The 21,581-nt window shown below is 40.8% G+C and overlaps 1 protein-coding gene across 1 annotated transcript in view; it reads right to left on the reverse strand.

Moving 5' to 3' along the window:
• Positions 1-21,581, reverse strand: part of TTLL5 (tubulin tyrosine ligase like 5) — a gene marked incomplete at its 5' end in the record, with an annotated part of 124,988 nt that overhangs the window by 82,099 nt on the left and 21,308 nt on the right. Inside the window, 11 exon segments of the mRNA XM_084287921.1 lie at positions 785-823; positions 1,736-1,798; positions 2,426-2,517; positions 2,887-3,000; positions 5,133-5,174; positions 7,989-8,080; positions 8,885-8,946; positions 10,405-10,486; positions 18,889-18,996; positions 21,069-21,160; positions 21,309-21,410. Coding sequence (XP_084144047.1) covers positions 785-823; positions 1,736-1,798; positions 2,426-2,517; positions 2,887-3,000; positions 5,133-5,174; positions 7,989-8,080; positions 8,885-8,946; positions 10,405-10,486; positions 18,889-18,996; positions 21,069-21,160; positions 21,309-21,410 — 888 coding nt within the window.

A 21,581-nucleotide genomic window follows, 5' to 3' on the forward strand; every position in this document is an offset into this window, starting at 1 on the left:
TGCATCTTGCAAGTACTTCATAAAACCCCCAAACTCATCTATCTATTGTCTCGCTTTAAGAACTAAGCAGCATCTGTCCAATATACAGCAGCTCAAGGCAAAACTATTGAGGAAAACTGAACTGAACAACAGGAATACAAAATAAGGGACAGGAGTATGGAGAGAGCACGTGGACTCCAATCCTGCCTGCAAAACCTTTTACGTAGATAGCTTGTTCTTCACTGTTAGGTCAGAAACATAACATAATGTAGGTGAAAAGTGAGAACCTTTCTACAAGTTCTGACTAAACCCAAGAAGGAGCCCTGCCAGATTCCTTAAGAGAAACAAACATTGTAATTTTCTGCCAGTGCAGAAAGAACCAGCAAGGTGTTCTTTATGATGCAGATGGGAACATCCACAGAAAAATTTTGTTGTTCCATTTACCTTTTGGATCTAGCAAAGTGAATATATGAGTGTATGAAGTCAAAAATCCTCATGCATTATGTAACCTTTTGATAGAGCTCATGTGTAATGCTCATCAATACAGCAGAAATGCCAGATTAGCAATCCTGAAAGGGGCAATTTTAAGCGCCAATCCAACAAAAACTTTAGCTTTCCAAATGCTGGGACACTGCTCACTGCTGTTTACTTGACAAAATTGGTTGTGAGAGGTGGGAGCAACACAGCCTCTTCTTATTCTGATTGATTTCCGGTAGAATAGACCCAGGACTTAAGGCAAAGTTGTAGAAATCTAAATTTAGAATAAATACTAAAAATTCAAATTATTTCTCTAAAAGAAATTTACCGGGATCTCCCAGTGACGAAGTCTCCTTTCATCTTGTCCCTACAAAGGGAAAAAGGGGAAATATTACCTTTCATTCTTGATCATAGACTGCAAGAAAAAGCCTTTCATATATAAAGTGAAATGACCAAATTTACAGAATGTCCTCTTAATCCTATCTTAAAGGAGGAAAAAAGGCTTTAAAAGAAGAACTCTGAACAGATGTTCTGCAACTTATGCTTGCATCTGTCTAACTCAAATTGGAGATGATGTCACTTGGAGCTAAACCTCTAGAAACATCCCTGAAATCACACAGTAAAAAAAAATAAATTACAGTGCTGACACAGGAAAAATTTCTGTTAATATTGTCTTCTTAGTCAGCAACCTTACCTTTATTCTGTAGTAACCTTACGATAGAACTTGGGTAAGAAAAACTGAGGAAGAGCAGGGATGCTAATCGTACAGTGAAAGTGCATACAACTCTCAATGGAAGTTCAGCTAGACGTAAGAACCAAAGCACAACCCAGTGGAAGAGGCATCAAATAATGCTCACATGGGTCAAGAGACAGGGATACTAAACCTCTGGAGTAAATTTCCAGTGTTTATTTTACATGAGGGACAGCTCTGATGTGACTTTAAATTTGAAACAAAAAGGGAAGCAGGGACCACCTATATCATCTCTTCACGGAGAAAACTAAGTGCTTGGAGGTTTTACATGTCTACAGTGTCATCTGTCACACCAATGACTCCCATGCCTTTTACGTATTGCCCTTTTTGCCCTTGGATTCAGAACTGAGTCATGTAAAAATGCAGGAAACCTCCACAGTCACTGGCACACTAGAAAAGAGATGTACAACTATTACTACCCTTGTAAATGACAGACTGGTGTTTATAACATTGGATGAGTGAGGAATTAGTCCTTTTCATGCTGTTTGTGTCTCCTTTGCCTCCCTCCCAAATCCAAAAGCTTTCTACCTGTCCTGAAACAGACGCGTGGCCAGCATGTAGTTCATTGACGTCTTGTACTCTAAAAACGATCTAAAACCAAACCAAAACAAAATAAATGACGTATCAAGCTAGAGTTCAACATATTGAAAGGCAGCATAATACAGAAAGAGGTGATCTATAAAAAACATCCCAGAAAGTCTATCGAAACAACATGCTGTACCATAATAGAAAGAGAACATTAGGAGAGCTACCAATTATTAGCTGAAGTTCCTGAAGAAGCAAGAGACATGAAGAAATATTACAGACTGGAAAAAAAAAAAAAAAAAAGTATAGTACCACTCACAGAGTGAGTCCTATATTGGGTTTATGGCCCAATGACAGAGTACACAGGTACACAGTATATGCAGCAGGATGTAAAAGCAGATAGCAGCAGTAGATTATTTATAGTGAAGACATTTTTATTCTGACAGAAAGCAGTATCAGTACTTGTAAAATAATGTTTAAAAGCCTTCTCTAAGGTGCAGTTAAGCAAAGTAGAAGTTAAAAACAAGGGATCAGGAAAAAAAGAATCCTCAGCACTAAGAATAAACTCTACCAAAATCCTCAGTAAATTCACAACTGCTGACCTTGTTAATCTACATGTACCTAACACAGAATACTCCTCAATACAGAGCGTCAGTGTAACAGTAAGCCATCCTAAAGGATTCTGATACTTACCCATAAAGGTCCCATGTTACTGGGGTTGGGAATATGCGGATGAAACCCCCTCTCCGTTCATTCTCCTCTCTCACTCGACGAAGAACTCTTATCTTAGAATAAAAAGAGGAAAAAATAGCTAGCAAAACAGATATAATGAAAAACAAACCCAAGAAAAATCCTTGAATTTTGGAGGACAAGAATGCTATTACTACAGTCCTGGGGGTGAGGTGGGTACATATTACATCTTTAGGCAACTTTGTCTTGCATTTAAATTCTGATGGAGTCCAACATAGCCTGGAGCGCATATATATGGTTGGCATGACTGAGGGCAGAGGCAATAAAACCCAGTAGTTCTGTTCCAAAAACATTATACTTTTGTCACGTTTTTCAGACATGTGCCCTTGCTCTTTGCTGAGCAAGTGATCCCATATATTGAGAGAAAGTCACGGTAAACAAAAGATATTTAATAACCTACTTACCTCCTCCATGGAGAGACCAAGCACAGAGCTGCCTTGCCTTCCTGTTGCTTTTTCCCTGCCTGAGGACATCATGTTTTTCATTTCAGCATCACTGGCAGACAGAGGACGGGTACGCTGCAGAGACAGTGTGAATCCAAGTCTTTCCCTTCCTCTCTCAACTTACTTTAAACAAAAAAGTCACATTCAAACTCCAGGACCCCATTTCCAGCAGAATCTACACTCCAGAATACTAAAGCCAGAATTCATGGTTCTGCACTACAGCTGTTTAAGAATCTGATCTATATAATTATAATAAAAAAAATGCATTAAAAGAGTTTATCTTAGAAGCTTTCATGCTTTTGTATAAAATTCAAATTTCCTCTTGAGAGGAAAACAAACAAAGAATGCACTAGAGAGCCTTCTTTGCCTAGAAAGAAGTGAAAAACATGACAGAAACCTTAATTCAGAAAAGCTCAGGGAAATATCCCATACTACTCATATAAAACTAAACTCATGGCAACATCAGGTTTTATAATTTTTTGTAAGGACCGTTTGAATTGGAATTGAATTTCAGTCTCTATTTCATTAGAAATTGTGCGCTATTCAGAATCTACAGATAAAGCAACAACAGCAAGAGGCATTGCACTAGAGTGAGTTAGGCTGCAGTGACTGGCAGAGAAAAATTCAAAGAGAAAACTGGCATAGCAGGTGCCAACGGAAACATTTTGTTAATGGAAACTGATTAAATAAAACAAGACATGATGAGACAAGAGGGTACCCTCTGGATGAGAGGGTAGGAGACAAAAGCATTTGTAGAAGAAAAGAAAAATCAGTAGCCAGACAGGTTCGCATGATGCAGTAGATGACCTTAAGTGGAAAGGATTTTAGTCTTTCCTCCTAAACTTTCCTCCAAGCCAAAAGGACAGCTCAACAACTTTGCTTCAGTAACCTCCACTTCCTCCTTTACTGCAGGAATCTCTCTGGCTACAGCACAGAAATGTCTCCAACTTCATGAAATTCTTGCTTCCTCTTTGACCCAGCTTATCTTTAAAAGTACAGATAAATCCAACCACTTTGATTTATCTCCAAATTCTGAAAGCATCTTTGGTTCCCACATCATGATTCTCATTATACTAATCACTGACAGCAGTTGGCACAAAGATCTTTCCTATTCTCTGTGAAACCTCATTATTCAGTCAGAGTTTTTTCTTCCAGTCTTATCTTTTCTCATAGCCTCAGCTAAACTTATACTGAATGACCTAAATGGCAGCCCAGAGAATGAATTAGGATCTCAAGATGATTCCATCTGTGCTACCTTCTTTCCTGCTGGGAAACTGCAGAAAATTAGAATCAATCATATATTGTGCTAGCCCATGAAGCCCAGCAGCAAAATAATGCCTACCACGTCCCCATACAGCCAGGTGCTTAGAATTGTACACTAACATTGATTTGTCCATATGGCTTGCAAGGAGGGTGCCAAATTTGACACCTAGAAAGGTGGATCAGTCTGACTTATACCAAAGATAGTTCTATGGTTTTCCACTATCTGTGAGAAATCTTTCTTCTAATCTCCTCCAAACAATTTGGACCCAGTTCACTCAAATTTTTGTAGTTTCTTTCAGATAACTGTCTTACAGACAATAATTACTTCACTTACTGTGAAGCCTGAATTTTGGCAATACAGATTCACCTGTGCTATCCTTTTCACCCAAACTTACTCCATCCTCTGTAGTATATAGACAAATATTGCTTGCCCTTTTCCCGTCTGATACAACACTCCTTATATATGCTGCTGCTTTCCTACCACCTCTTAGTTTTTATATTTTCCTTTTCAGTATCTTATAAAATCCAGAACGCTGTGCTGCCGCTGTCTTCATCAACTGATGAAGAGAAAGCAAGCTTTCTTTAAATATCCCTATCAAATGTCTTAAAAATGCAGTCCAGAAACACCTGCAGGCTTAAATACTTTGACAGATTTGATGCAGCTGATCTTGCCTCCCGCATACTTCTATTCTTTAAGCTGCTAGTACTGATCTAAATACTTTTCCAGCCTTAGCTCCTACAACAGGGAAATGTATTCCAAATATATTCCAGTACCTATCCATCTCCTCTTTTCTAGGCTTCCCCTCCTTTCCCCTACCTTATTTTTTTCCTCACACCCAGGCTACTTAGCTGTAAAATATATTTTGGGACCAGTTGTGCACAAGGTAACATGAAAACACATTCTTTATTTTGGTGAAGGGAGTTGAATCAAGTCCAGTACTTACCAGTCTGGTGCTTGCTGGCTGGGACTGTGCAGACACAGGACGCTGCAAGAGACGCACAAAGGGAATAAAAACCTCGGGTTCTTCAAAACACTATCATCCCTGCCTGAGCTGCAGAGGAACGGTGAGTGCCCTAAAGCAAACAGGTATAACTGAAGTCCAGAGAAATAGTCAACAGATTCTATCACCTCATTCCAGATCTTGCTCAAATCCACCACAAATGTATCCTGTCCTCGTTACAGATACAGCACTAATGGTAAACTCTGATGTGCTCAACTGTTTGAAAATCCTGCAGAGGCATTGCAAAAGCACACAGAAAACTGCTCTTTGGAATGGATGAATGAACTCAACTCTCGAGACAAGAATTCATATTTTTGTAAGATAAGAGTTACCTGGAGGAAAATATTTATTAGCTATGTATTGAGAAAAAACAGATGCTGCCAAGTAGAATTGTTCATAGAACAGATGGAAGAAAAAATAGTAAGAATCCTAACAGAAGCTATTTCATTTAAACGTCTCCACATCATTCCAGTTCTTGTGGAGAAACAAGATGCTATTTAACAATCTAGTACAGGTATAGAAACATCAGCAGAATGTTAAAAAGTACCCTGTATTATTTAATAAGGATTCCTTTGGCATCAGGCCTACAAGCAAGACCAGGTCAATAGCAGCAGTATGTTGGAAAGAAAACTGTTATCATAGGAGCTTCAGTTCTTTTTGCCTTTAGTGGTATTCAGGCTGCCTTCCTCCTCTCTAGTGCCCAAGGGCATAGGAAGGGATTCTCAGGAGACCTATCCATCTCTTCTAGCTGTACTACTGCCAAGTTCATCTCTATACTCTGTCCATACAAATCAGGCCAAGGTCCCTTCATTGTTTATGATTAATTGAAAGAGTTCCAGACCAAATCAACAAGTTACAAAGGAAGCCACTACATTGTTCATCTCTCTAGAGGGAGAAATGCTCAGAGTCAAACCAACGGAATTGCACAAGGAACTTGCAGTCCAGTTTGGTGAAACTCAGACAACAGAAGTCACCATAATTATCTCATGACCCAGAATGCTGGTATCAGGATTTCTTTCCCAGGAAGTGACTATTCCTATGATTAAAGATGGCCTATGTAAACAAAACTTAGAAATCTTGAAGAAGTTTTAAAAAAGAGGTCATAATAACCAAGAAGCCACAACCAAGAGTAGGTATAGAAATATCAAGAATTTGGCAAAACCTGAAATAAAACACTTTCAGCAAAAAGCAGGCCAAAACAGTCTTGAAGCACAGAAAGATCTACAGACCTACTTACCCGTACAATTCCCAATCACATTCTTAATAAAACAGTCATGGAAAACTATCACAGAAGGCCATTCCCAGTAAGCGTAGGTGAAGCAGACAAGTGTCCCAAAGGAGAATTTAGTCTTATCTTGTAACCACTGCTCTGTCATGTGAATCTTTGCAGGTTTCAGCTGTCCCGACCTTACAAATATTTGTAGTTTTTAAGCTAAATAAATTGATAAGCTTAAGACCTCCTTAAAATTCAGTGCTTCCGGTTCAATTTTCTGAGACTTTTACAATTTTTTCATATAAAAGACTTCAAGTTATTAGGATCTGATATAATTACTGCAACAGAAAAGGTTACTTCCTTCTTCTGGAATGGTTCTACTATTTGTCTAATATATCTTTTTTCTGCCACAGAGAACGCCTTTATGATCAGAGGAGATCTGCATGAAGCCCTATTTATAAAATGAGCCTCAGAAGCTTCGGATTCAACCAGGCAATCTATAGGTGTTTAAATGTCATGTTAGCAACTATTTACACATCTCAAATTACAAATTTTACAAGAAGCAAAGTCTTGTGATTTCCATAAACTTTCCCTTAACCAAAAGGTGGACAGTGTATTGGTACTCTATTACTGAATGAAGACGACTTCATTTCCCAATTGAGTTTGAGTTAAACAGCCATGCTGAATGCTCCTCGCAGGATGACATCAGCTGCAGAGAATATCAAGATATTCTGTTTGTCTACTTGCCTGGTAAGATATACATTCATGTAAAAATTCAAAGGAGATTGGGGATCTCCCTGCCTTTTGTGGTTGCTCCACTCTCACAGCTATTTATGGGATCCAAGTGGAGCCAGAAGGAGATAGAGAACAGTTGCCCTTGAGCATTACAGTGCTAAGAAAGTGCCGTCTCAGCAGAAAAGGTAATGTGCAGTCACAGCAAGCCACACCAGGCCTCAGTCCAAGGATCCAAGGGAAAGGCAGGGAGAGATTCCAGGAGTATATGTGCAATAAGCTTTACATTTCAAATGCAAAAGCTCTTCCTGCCTAGGAGGAGGTCTTCAATACATTCACAAAGCTCTAGGCTTCTGGAAGCTTGTTGCCCACAACAAAATGAAAACAGATATTTTCATACCTCAGCTGCATTCTCTGAAGCTTTTCTGTAGTTTTGCTGGAAATCCAGATAAACTCACTCACTCATAGAATGATTTGGGTTGGAAGGGACCTTAAAGACCATCCAGTTCCAACACCCTGCCATGGGCAGGGACACCTCTCACTAGACCAGGTTGCTCAAAGCCCCATCCAGCCTGGCCTTGAGCACCTCCAGGGATGGAGCACTCACAGCTTCTCTGGGCAGCCTGTTCCAGTGCCTCTCCACCCTCTGAGTAAAGAATTTGTTCCTCATGTCCAATCTGAATCCACTCTTTTAGTTTAAAACCTTTACTCCTCATCCTATCACTACACTCCCTGACAAAGAGTCTCTTTCTTGTAGGCCCCTCACTCATTGAGTTTCTCACCTTTGAGCCAAATTCAATGTGAATTACTTTCCTGCTATCTCTCTTCAGCTCTGGCTTGTTGAAGTCACTTACCTGCAGCTTCTGGTACAGATTTCTCCTGCCAGATTCAGATGAATGATTAATGGCCCGGCCTGACCGCTGGCCTGGATCCTGGCATACAAAGCCTGTAAGAATCAGAAGCCATATGACAGTTTATAAGACAGGCAAGTCCTGAAACATAAACCCAGTGTTTCTCATCTTAGTCTAGACATAGACTTCTCGTCCCTGCTCAAGGACCAAAAAGGATGCTTTTTTTTTTTTTTTTTATGTCCAGTGTTGTTTAATTCCAAACTTTGCATACTGCATTACATTTTTGGAATAAAGCTGGATCTTGCTCTAAATGCACATGCTTTAATCAGTAAGAGGGGTAACTGTATAGCAGCATAGATATAGACTTCCTTTCTCAAATAACTGAGCAGGCTACTGAATATACATGACAATTCTTTTTTTTTTTTTTTTTTTTTAATCATTAGGGGTAAGTTGCTCAAGTAACTGAACCAAGATGTACTACAGATGCCTAAAAGGTGTTTTGCACTAGGAAGTCATGCAGCTTTCACAATTATGACTCCACTTCTACAAAGCATAAACAGAACCCACATGTTCAACCTCAAAGTGCACAAACACTGATTCTGAGAATTAAGCAGAAGTTACTTGCTTAAAACAAAGAGTGGCATCTTAAAATACAGAAACTATAAACTCTTAATACCACCTAAACATCACAAACAACCAGATTATTTACAGTGTGAAGCTGAAATGTTGGCATAGAACTTCCCAGTGCTAAATGCAATTTTTCTCCTTAACTAGAATTCTCCTTTATTATACTCATGTAATAACCTAATATCCAAGTGCTTTCTAGCATATGCTCATGATCATACCTTTTATTAGTTTTAAATGGTGGAAAGATTCAAGGAGCTTTTTGTTACACTCACCTACAAGGGTGAACATATCTGAGAGCATGCTAGCTTTGATCTTCAGGTCCAAAGGAGCATCACTATCCCCACATGCAATAAAGAACAAGAGGAATTATTTATCTGGTTTTAAATGAGAGGAACATACCAGTAACCAAAAATCTATATTTTCTTTGCATTGGTCCTTAACATTGTCATGATCAACATGGGAGGAAGTCTAGGTGATTCACACACGTATAAGTAAATACCAAGCAGCAACAGATTTGTGTATGTCTGTTTACAGACATTGCATCTGTTGATTTTAGAATTCTTTTACAGCTTTTGTCTCCTAATGCAGAAACATACAGCCTTGTTTTACCTCTGCTTGGCCAGAAACATTCTCTGAATGTATCTACACTGTGTTTAATAGAGGAAAGGTTTCTGTTTTCACAGAATTCTTAGCATTCTTAAAAAACACAATTACCGATGCCTTTTCCATGTAAAATCATGAAAACAGATGGATTAACTCTAATAAATGGGAATAAACGGTTAGGGAAAGTGACAGATATGAAGAGATCAGACAGTGAGGTCAGGTAAAACACATCCATAATTTTTCCACTAGAAACATAAATAAAATTCAGGTCAGATAGGCAAAGTTGGATTCCTTGGGAGCAGAGAAATCATCAATTTTCTACTACACAGTGAAAGATGCCAACAACTGGGACAAAAAGGCTGGCAATCATAACAAAGCAGAGCAAAGGATGTGTGTGTGAGTTGGAGCGTTTTAAGTGGTAAAGAATGCAAATAATCCACTATGTACATATATAAGCACAGACCAACAAACACAGAAATTAAATGTTGTATAAACATTCTAGTTGCACCTGAAAACCAAATAGGTATTGTGGAAACTAGGGTGATGAACAGTGTGTTGAAGAAATTTCTATGCAGGATAAAGAAAGAGGGGAGGGGGGTAAACCCAAGAGGAGGGTCAGATATGGCTAATTACACATTAATATGCACATTACTTAATGGCTGAAGACCTACTAAAATAAATCCCAAGCTTTATTAGGTTACGAAGGTCAGAATAAGGGCCAAGACTGCACTCATATTGTGGATTTTAGCTAACAAGTACTAGACCAAAAAAATGTGCCCAATAATATATCTGCATGCACAAGTCACACATAATGCCTGAACTCTGCTTTGACTCCTAAACCTTAAAGCATCTATTCAGCCAAGCAGATGGAAACACCACACAATAGTCTGGAGAGTTTCAAAATTTGTCTATGATGGGAGATTAAGATGTGTTAACAATGATGATGGACTGTAGAGGAGAAATAATTAAAAAGAAAATGGAATCCCAACTGGGTTCTTTCAAAGCCTTTTGCTGCAATGAGTTTATTTCTGCAAAGGGAAAAGCAAAGGACTGTCCTGTCAGCTCTTAGCAGTGGAACAAATACTCTGCAGGCCTCATGAAATCATGCCCGCACATGGGGGCAACAAGTTTCAAGGACAACTATCTCCAGCAACAGTTCCAGCCTCGTATTAACCTAGAAATCACTTACCAGGCCAATGATGGGGATAGGTTCACTTCCAACAGCCAGGGCTTGAGAGTATCATCAATAAGGACATCAAAACCATACAGCTCTGAAAACACAGCAAACATGGTAAATTTACCTTCCAGCACCTTTAAACATCCAGGTAAAGTCCAACAATAGTCTCTATCAGGTCATTTCTATCTACATCATGCATGTGAAATCCAGTGAACTCTCTAGGGCTGAATAAACAGCATTCCACAAGCGGGAAGTTTCACTCCCTCAGAATTCAGATTAAATATATTCTGCTTGTGAGGAAAAGAGAGAAGCACAAAATGACTCTAAGGAAATACTATATAGAAAAAAAAAATCCACAAACTTCAGTTCATGCAGAACTTGTTTCCACATAGAATTTACCCAAGCACAGCAGTCCACTCTGCTTTTTTCATTGGACCCTGGCAACAACAGAACTTCACTCTCCTTTTGCCTTCTAATCCCTGTATTTGTTGTTCCAGTCAGATATAGAAAATTATGTCCTTCAACATCAGTTTCTTTCCAATTATTCCTATATGTTTTTCTGCAATATCCTCATAAGAATACAAGGGTGTTCTCTGCAGTTCCATCGACATGGAAAACCTCCCACAGCTCTTTATCTTATTGACAGTTTGCCACTTTGCAGCAAGTCACTATAAAAATATTCTTTCCTTAGCTTCTAAAATGTCTCTCTCCTTCATAACATATTACATCTGCTAGATGTGTTCTGCTTAACACAGGCCAGACTGAAGCCAGCTTCCCATTCCAAGACTGATTTTACTGCTTCACTCCATACACACGTTCTCTCTAGTTTGGATAGAGTTGCAAGAAGGATGCTACACAAAGACAACTGTAAATCAGAAGTTGGCATTAATGCAATTCTCTCTTCCAGCATTAAGAAATACAGTTAATGACCACGAGGGCAACTTATGCACATTTTTTCATAACACCACAGAACAGGGTATTGGCAGAGAAGAAAGATTTCCATGGAATCAATCGGTTCCCTAGTGCCTGAAGTGAAAGCTGAAGAATTTCTTTGCTGTGCTGCTTCCCTTGAATTCTGGCCCTGGCTTTTTGTCGCCTGCCTGACGTTCACGCTGGCTCCAGGGAGCTGGACTGCTTGACAAGATCTTCCTAAGCAGAGAGCTGTATGAGAGTTCATGGAGCTTATGATGGAAAGTTAATGAGCTGCAGGGGGGACTTGGAAGGGGAGGAAATGGCAGCAGGATTTGTGAGTGTTGCCTGCTCACTTTTCTAGACTCTGTAGCCAGACAGTGAGCGGGAAGCAAAACAACAGAGAGTTAAGGAGTTGGTTCACTCCAAAGAAATGAGGCTGAATCTATGTTTGGCTCTCCTGCTCCCCAGACTGGGAAGGTTGCACTGTAGGAAAAAGGAGGAGGTTGGGATTATAAGAGTAAACATTAACAAAGCACTTCAACCAAGAGAAACCTCTGGTGCTTTTAATATGTTATTTCAAAAGATAATCCCAGACTTAGTGAAGACCTGTGACTCTTACTGCACAGCAAACTCCAGTGGACAGGAATCTCATGCCCAGGGCAGAGAAGCAATGAGTGGGCCTGTGGCAGCTGCCAGCCTGCAACCTCCCAAGCCCAGTCAGGAAGCAGAGCATTTTGTTTTGACTAGCCTCTGCTTCTTTTGCTGCTGGCCATTCCCCCCTTCTGACCCTCAGAGGACCTCTGCTAATAATTTGGCTCCTCTGTATTTGTCATCCTCCCACACTTACCTCCCTCTTCCAAACCACTTGCTCTTTAAGCCTCCTTCTTTCCCACCCCAGTAGTCCTAATTGCTCACTTACTCCGTGCACTTTTACAAATACATACTGGATACCTCTTGACCTTGGCTGGTCCTGACCACGCTGCTAGTGCTCCATTCCCTTGTGACTGCATTATTTATTAAGAAGGTAGGTTCTTCTGGGCATCCCTCTCCACTCAATTCCATTGCTAAACACAGGTACCTAATACCACCCACAACACCTTAGGGTTTCCTGCAATACTCCACCACCACTCCACAATGGCCCAAGACTCCCCTGTGTCCTAAATCATATCTTCAATGCCTAGGCAGATGTCTCTGCTACCTCAGAGCCTCAGCAGTTATGCATCATCCATGTTCTGGCACCTGAATCAAGCCCCACAGGTTCCTATACAAGGCACAGCACAAAAAGTTCTCAAGTCTGACTGGGATCTTACAGCACAAAAAGAAGATTAATTACCTGTGTTTTCAATTATCCTAATAATCTCTCCTTGGCCCTCCTCCACATGTGGAAAACGCACTACCTAGATTAAATGCAGAAGTAGCATCCTCCTACTATGAAACTCCATTGCCATTTGTACAAAATACAGAAAAGTCAAGGTTATTTGTAGGCAGTACAAAAATGTAGAATCACATGAGCATAGCCAAGACCAGAAGTATACCCTCTGCAATTACCAGCTTCAGCAAGACTGCTGCTTCCTTTTGTAGAGAGGATGAAGAAAACAGAGTGGGCAAAACAGAAACATGTGCCTCAGGCTGCAGCAACGGTAGGTGTACAACAACCCTTCTTGCACCACTGTTGTTATTAACAGGAGAACAGAAGAAAAAAGATAGCAACTTTCTACTGTGCCTTCCCTTGATCCCCTTCTCTTGCTACTGTAATCTACAAAAATATGTTTCACCCCTGCAGTTTGCTAAGGAGACTGAAATTATATCAGGAGGTATTGGCTATTGCCAAGACTCAGCAGGAACAGTGTCTACCCTCCCACTCCCAGAAAGACAAGTCACTGCTGACAGAGCTTCACAATCCTCCCAAGAGAAGTGCTAGAGTTAGACTAAAGTCTAGCAGCAACAGCTCAGCCAGAGATTTTTATTTATTTTAAACCAATGTCATTATTTAAGAATAAGAGGAAGGTTTGAGATGTCTCAAGCTTCTTGGTTCTAATAAATTACCATGTGTTCCAAGTTTGGCTTATAATCCTGTAAGAGACTGTAATGGAAATCCTTTTCAGAAAATATTCCCAAAGAATCTGCTATTCTCTATAAATCTAGCAACTAACTCACAAGAGATAGCTTATAGTGCAAACAATGTTTCCATGATTTTGCATAGAATAAGCTCAATTGCTAGAAGGTCACTGTAATTTTAGTCTTTGTTCTCAACTTGTCCACTAGGGAAAAAGCAGCAGCCTTACTGCAGAGGAGGTTTTCTGCAACTGAATGGAGGCAACCTGAGGTTATGAAGTGACACATACACACTGAAAAAAGTTGCACACTATGCAACTTCGCTGCTTTTGCAACAAAAACAGACAGTCTTATTTTGAGAAAGAAACTCCTAAGTGCAAGGAACTACACCTGTGCCACTGGAATTCCAGACTTCCATTTTTCCTTCTTACTTGAGGCTTCAGAAGCCGCTAAGTATTTTGTAAATCAGTCAATGAACACACAGAGATCGCTTTACCTTGTGATGGTACAGTACCTGCTTCAACTGTACATCTTAACAGCTACAGTGCCATAAAAAGTCTGCATGTTGGGACCTATCACCAGCAGGTTCTCAATCACTCCTGTTACTCTACAGGAGGCCAGCAGAATAGTTTTGGCTTTGGTAAGTAAAAGGTCACAGTGTCTCACACCAAGTGATAGTAGATCAAAGCCTCTATTCTGGACATTGTTCTGGGGAAAGCAGGAACTTGCCTTGCATTCCAAATAATACAGGTTCTTTAACTCCCTTCTTCAGAGGACTTTATTTTAACAAAGGTAGGCTTTATCTCTCAGTGTTAACATTAGAAGAAAGGATCCAGTGAGAGGGGAAACAACAGGCAGAATCAGGATCATCCTTCCACTGTGGGGGCAGAAAAGCTAAAAAGGCAATCTTCACAGTTAAAAAAAAACAAAGAACACAAGTCTTGGTGCAAACTGGGCTGCATTTATAGTGCTAATCTGACAGGGTAAATAAATTATCCTCCATTAAGGAGAATGTTTTTCAACTCATTATGTGAAATCATAGTCAGTGAAGAGGTTAGCACCCCGATAACCACCTCATGCCACTACTTGACTTCCCTTATTTCACTGAGGAATGGAAGAGTTGGTATATTACTTCCTAGTCTTCAACAAATTTGGGTGGCCAAGTTAAGAAAAGGTAGTAGCAGGTAGATCAAATAAAGACAACTGACTCCACAGATACCTGAAGTGAAGAAAAAAATAGAGCATATTTCCTGACTTTACTAACACAGGTTCTTCTGATTTCTAACTTCAAACTCCAAACTCCATTAACCTTAGCCCCAGCAATGCAGGAGACCTCACTTCCATATTCTTTGCTATCTGCAGAAGACATTAATGTCACTGCAAAACCAATGACACAGTAAAAGATGGAATGAGAGCATAGTGTTGATTCAGACTTCAGTAACAAGTCCACTGATCGTGAAAAGTTGACAGTGATGGTCATTTCCTTATTACGGTTTTTGGAAGAGTTCATTCCTCCTACGTCTGATACAGTGCCCTAAGAAAAGAGGTTAAAGAAACTGGCGCTAGCAAGCTGAGAACAGTTTCCTAATGGAACCAAAAACTCCTGTGGCAGCAGGGATTCTCACTTTCAGCTGAGCTCTGGGTCCTAAATCCATCAGTTAGGTACAATTGAGAGCTATGAAGTGACAATTAAGGAAAACAGTGCACGGATAGAGACTAGCTCCTATTTGAGCAATGCCTTGAAGACCTATTCCACAAACTCTTCTTACTGTTCATGTTCAGCTGACTGTTTCAGTCAAATCTGAAGATATACATATATTCACAAAAACTACTTTGGCACAGTACAATCATTAGGACACCTATTCAGAAAGGTACAGCACTTCTGAATCTCATGGGAGCCAGAAGACTCAGAGGACAATCTTATTCAGATTAAAGCTGGCATCTTTACATACCAGTTTTAGAGCACAGACTGACATTAAGGAGCTAAATTGAATGGATTAAGCTTTGCAAAAGAAAGATTAAGTGTGGGGAACAATTATTCTGCTATTAGTTTGGCATATCTTAGTCTGGTTTCATAGATGAAAACGTGTGTGGTATACATAAGGATGGCCTAAGTCTCCAAGCAGGGACTCTCCTGTAATCATGTCAAACAAGTCAGTGCAGAAAACCCTTAATTGCACATTTTTTGTATCCTTCAAAATTCTTTATGAAGCAGGCCAACACTGCTCAATACTACAAAAGACTACCATTACCCCAAACAGGTCAACTGCTACTACTAGGAAAACCAATGTTCACAAAGAGCAGTAATGTAAATGGTTGAAGACTGGTGATTAGATACAAATTAAGACTTTTTAAGTGTTTAGCTCCAGGTCAGCACCACACAAGTAGTACAATATTTTATATGCTCCATTCCATATTCATGTAGATTAGTAGCATAAGCCTGGCCAATTTCACCCTTAGGACAAAGAAGCAGCTAAGATGGATGCTCAGTAATGCCTTGGTAGGAACAAGAAACATGCATAATATCCTAGCCTGCTCTGCCTTCTTGACTGAAGAGCTCAGTGGTGTCACTGTTGGGTTGGCTAGAGCAGGGAGTAAAACAAGGGACTTAATGTATTGCTTCTCCAGTCTCATGTTTCAGTGAGTGCACAAAGTGGTACTACACCAAATGCTGGCATAAACAAATGCTGCACCAAGTTGCCTTCATTCCATCTACCACTGAACAATCCTATGGAGAGAGTTTTCAGACTGTCTGAAAGGAGTCCTCACTGCCTTTTCTAGCCCACCCAGAAGTGCTTACTCCAGGAGAGAACAATGCAGTCTTTAGTCATCTTGATTGCATGTATGCCCCCTGCACCTCCTGTTCACACAAAGATGCAAAAATCCAGTGTGCATAAAAATCCAGTCAGTGCAAAATCCAGTTTCTCTTAAAGAAGGCTCCAGCAGCAGCCAACAACTCAACTGGTGACCAGTTTTAGGATGATGCACTGATTCAGAGTACTGCAGCAAAACCTTTTCAGGAACTACTGGTAAAGTATATTAACTTGCAGCTTAATTTTAAAGGAGGAATTATTGGCTAATCAAAGGGAAAAAAAATAAAGACCTGAGTTCACGTTGCTATTATCAATGTACAAACAAGCTTGCAACAAAAGCACATGGTACTTACACTACTTTGTGATGCGCTTTCGAAGAACAAAACTTGTGAGCATCACAAGTCCTTTGAGAATCAATTTTTACTAAAATGCAGTAAACAGCTAACATTGCATAACCAAAAGGGGACTCACTACAATCTTTCCACAAATTTTAAGCAGTACCACCCTTTAACATTAGAAAATAATCATTCTGACCTACCACTCTCACTTTCTAGGCAAGCATGGGCAGCTGGAACCATACAGACAGTTTCACCAGTCTTGTTTTAGAACATGAAGAAGCCATGTCATGAGTCTCTTCCCTCAAATCTAAAAGAAATGTATACTACGTAAAAAAAGTTTACTTGGGAAAGGAATGAAGCACAATGACAGATCTAAACTGTTACAGAAATAAAGTTGACAGTGTAATCTAAACAAATTATTTCTGATTTAATTTTTAGTAAGAAGGTGGTGATTGTGCTATAGCCCTGTCTCCGACAACAGCATTATAAAGACTACAACAGAATACACATTAAGTTACTTATGTTTTTCTATAATCTTTTCAAATAAAAGCTACTTCTGTATCTGAACCTCAGAAACATGTTTCAGAAGTCTGAGATATTCTGTAAGTGATCAATCTCTCTCAGGACACACATGCAGCTTCATTGTTCACAGCCTAGAATGAAGAAAAAGGCTCCTGGGAGCCTCTGCATGCTGCCTTGAAATCTTCATTCCCAGTTTTCTTCCTCATGTTAACAGCTGAACTCAGCCATTCTGACTAGAAAAATTGCCTTTTTAATTTTTTTACAACAGGGTTAAAAGTGGCATCAGAACAAGACAAGGGGATGAAGAACAAGCCAAACAGCATGACAAGGGCAGCTCAAATCCTTGGGATAAGGACCACCACTTCTTCGTGGGGGAAGGTGGCAAAAAGTACAGAGCTCTGGGAATGCCTCAGGCTCCCAAGGGAAGCAGTATGGCTCCTGCTTAAGCTCTCTTTCCTGGGAAGCTCTTAATTTATGTTTACACTGAAACAAATGGAACAAAACAGTTTATTTGTGGGGGAGCATTTGAGAGGGTGGTTAGTGCAGCCCTGGGGAGGCAGCAGGAAGTGGGATAACCTCAGAGCCAGGCCCAGCAGAAAGTACATGAGGAACATTAGTTTCCACATACACAGCTCAGTGGAATCTAGAGACACGACAGAGAGGAAAATGGGAGAATGAAAAAAGAGGCAGTTAAGAGGGATTTTTGTTGTTTTTGTTTTTAATCCAGTTGTTGATATTTCTGGAGTAGCTGCTAAACTATTACTTCACTAAAGAGCTCATCTAACTCAAGCCCCCATGTATGCTACAGTTTTCCAACTTCAAACAAAGGCAGAGTCACTGAGGAGAAGCTAAGGACTGAGAGGTAGCTGATTTGGCAGGTAACTGATCAGCCATGGCCCCTCCTTGGTACTTGACCATGACTCATCAGCCCAGGGAATCCAAAGAGGACAGCAGTTACGTTAGTGTAGCAGGCTGTACGGCTATAAACACCCAAATGCAACGCAAAGACCACACAAATTGATTTACCTGCCACAGTTAGTTTAAACAGAAGTCCCAACACCCAAACACGGAATAGCCTAAGCTAAGCTTGGTCTTTGGTTTAAGCACTGACCGAAACACATTCTAGACTCTTTTCCCCTGCCCCAAGACTCCTCCCTTGTGCGTGCTTCCACGTGAGCGGAGGGCAGCTAAGAGCAGGAGGAGGCCTCTTTAGGGAAGGTTGGGAAGCAGCCACTGGAAAGCAGGAGAAGGCACACTCTGGTACCAGCCGCTGCTTTCTGGACCCCTTCCCAGCATCTGCTGCCAGCAAGTTCTCAAATCCCTTTGCCAGCACATAGCTCTGCATCCAGCTTCTGCCAGAAATAAGCTTTGACGCCGCCATGCGGTCCTCTCGCACAAGTACAAGCCCAAGAGGCATTACCACCACTGTCATTCCAGGAACTGCATTACACATTTCTTCCTTAACCCTCAGACCCACGTAGGGCTCTAACTCAGAACTACATTGAGCCATCTTGCCCACAGTGTTAAATGGTCTGAGGGGATATTTCATTATCCACAGCCATCCTTTGCAAGGACACTAGTGGGTCAGTTACTTCAACTTTCCAGCACTTCTCCAATTCCCTTTCAAGTCTCTTTTCACCATCCCCTTTTCTAGCATGAGACTCTAATGAATGATGCAGGCACAGGGGCAATTGTGGTTCAACATCCTCCAACCTCAGAGGCCTATACCGAGAAAAAAACACACAGAATCAGGCTTCCTTGCAATATGAAACGCAAGTCTCCCTGTAGCACTGGAAAGATGGAAGTTTCAAACAGAACTCAAGAGCCAGTCAACAAACATGTCCCTAGTTCCTTACCAAAACAGCTGCCACGATGTGAAAGAAAAGTCTTACAAGCTGTAGCAATGGCCAGTTCAGCAGAAACTACAGTCTTGATAATCAGGTCTTCCACATTGGCCATCAGTGCTGCAAGGAGGGGAGGGAAGGGGGAAAAAAAAGTAGATTGTGAAGCAGCACATGATATCTAGAAAAGCATGAGTATATGTATATGGACAGATACCTTTGTGAATCAAAGCACATGAGAGCCTATGGATGATAAAGCAATGTTTGTTTGGAAATCCATGCAAGCAGGAACATGTACATGCATAAATATCCTACTGCAAAAGTGTTCACAAATGAGTATGATAAGAAAATAAGTACAGTGCAAGTAAGCAGAAATATGTGGCAAGCACATCAGCACAAGTCAGCTGGAGTCTGATCACCACCCACTCAGAGTATTAGGAAGGATTAAACAAGAGCGTGCTAGTGAGGTGAGCCCTTAAACTACAGGGTATAAGCCACAACCACTGAAGTACAAAATTTTTTCTTGTGGACTTCCATGATATAACTGTTCTGTGATGTTGCACCTTCCTCTAAAGCAGCTGTTCCCAAACCATGATTTACAAATTATTTCAAAATGATATAATCGGCGATATCTTCCTGTCCTGCTGACCTACAGATAATCTCCAGTTTCAGTAAGGAAGCTCTCTCTGGCTCCTGTATAAACCCCTAAACAGAGCTCAGGAACAAGAAGCTGAGACATGCAGCAAAGGGCAAGAAAAGATGCACGTTAGATAGAGACCTGGACCCCACAGGTTTGGGATGAGTCATGCAATAGAAAGAACAACACACAGTTTCTGTTTTCAAGGACAAGCAATAGAAAAGTGAGAGGAAGAGGGAGTGAGTAAACACTGGAGCCATAGTCTGAAAAATTAGTAAGGATGATAGCGCAGCCTCTCCCACCCCTCAAAGGCAACACAAGCAAACACACCAAAACCTCAGCAAACCCACGCAAACCTTTGGTAATCCCTGTCCCAGAGAACATCTAGTACAAACCACTTAACTAGAGAGTTCGATTTAGGCATACAATTACTATTTTTCATGTTCAGCTGATGACATGCAGGGGCCTGAATAATTACAAAGGATCATGCAAGCAAATTCAGATGCGAACTTCTGTGCCAGAGGAAGACTAAGTGGAAGCAACATAACATGGGGATGTCTAAGTGCACATAAGCATCCCAGAGCACAAAAAAACTCGCCAGTCCAGACATGGCCAGCACTTTCCAGCTAGCATTCTGCCTCCATATGACCAGAACCAGATGCATCAGAGAAAGGTGCAAGAAGCCTTGTGACAGACAGTTACAGAGCAACCTCCTTGCACTGCTCAGCAGTTTACCTATGAGCACACGCCTTGTACTTGAGGGGTGAGGGAGCAGGATTTATCAATATTAATAGCTATATCTACAGAGCTGACTGAAAATGTATGGTACAAGTAATCGGCCAGCCATGCATACACATGATGGGGAAAACGTCTACTTCCACCTGAAAGCCAGATTCAAACCCCTTCCTCCATCATTTACGTGTTCCCTGGCAACACTTGCAGGATGGGCTCAGCTGCTATCAGTAGTGTAACTGACAGCTCAGTATCACAGGTAATGTATCCCTTAAAGGATATACCTGGATTCTGCTCCGCATATGCATTTACTCCCAGCAGACCTGGCAAAGGTGGGGAAGAGGGAGCAACTTCGTATGAAACACAGACTGAAATGAAAACACTCAGCAAAAACCTGAGCCATGGAAAGATGACACCACATCCAAGAGTCATTCAAACTGGCACAGTTCTCCAGAGGTTGGTCACTCATCAGACTGAGCAGGCCATGGGAGCAGTAGAGGGAGGGAAGCTTTTAGAAGGAATGGGATGACCTTAAGAAACGGGAAATGTAGGTAAAAAGTATTAAGAAAAACACCCTGAGAAAATTTCAGAATATTATTTGCAAAAGGGAAGGGGATAGGCCTTATCTCTGGGGATAGGACTCATCTCTGAGGATAGAGAATAAGTGCACAGCTCTAGAGAGTACGCTGTAAAGAACAATGCTTCCCTCCACCCTGCTCTGATGCTAAATGGGATTCACTGTGACTCTTCCCTGACTTCTTAGGATTCACACTAGTGGGATGATTAAAATCCAATAAAGGAATAAAACAACAGGATCTCTACTGACCTGCAGTGTCTCTCCCCTCTTGTTTTAAGTACCTCAGCATTGCACTCATGCTCCACTTGTTTCCATAATCCTCTACTTCAGGATCATCACAGCTAAAAGAAGCAAAAGAAGCAAGTTTACACCAAGTCTTATCTTTCACAAGTCTTATCCCTGAGGGCTGGTACCAACTTCAGACCAATTTAGGTAAATTAACCCAGCCTCTAGAAGGAACTCTAGAAGTTCCACTTTCCAGCCAAGTACCTGACATAATCTCCACTCTTCTTGTTGACACTGTAGTTGGTCAGATGCATAAACTGGTTTTTAATGTTCTTGGATGCCTGGTCATACCTCACAGTTGCAAACCTGTAAAGAGGGATAAAGATTTATAGTGTTTCTGGAATGAGCCGTGTCCTTGCTAAATATGACCTACTACATGGACAGTTTGACTACAACAGCTAGGAAAAGGATGCATGTAATGTGACTTCAAGTGTAACCACTCCTCACAAAAATACAGTTCAGGGCCACGTTCAGACA

The sequence above is a fragment of the Netta rufina genome (assembly GCF_964035555.1).
Source record: "Netta rufina genome assembly, chromosome: 5".
Classification (NCBI taxonomy): domain Eukaryota; kingdom Metazoa; phylum Chordata; class Aves; order Anseriformes; family Anatidae; genus Netta; species Netta rufina.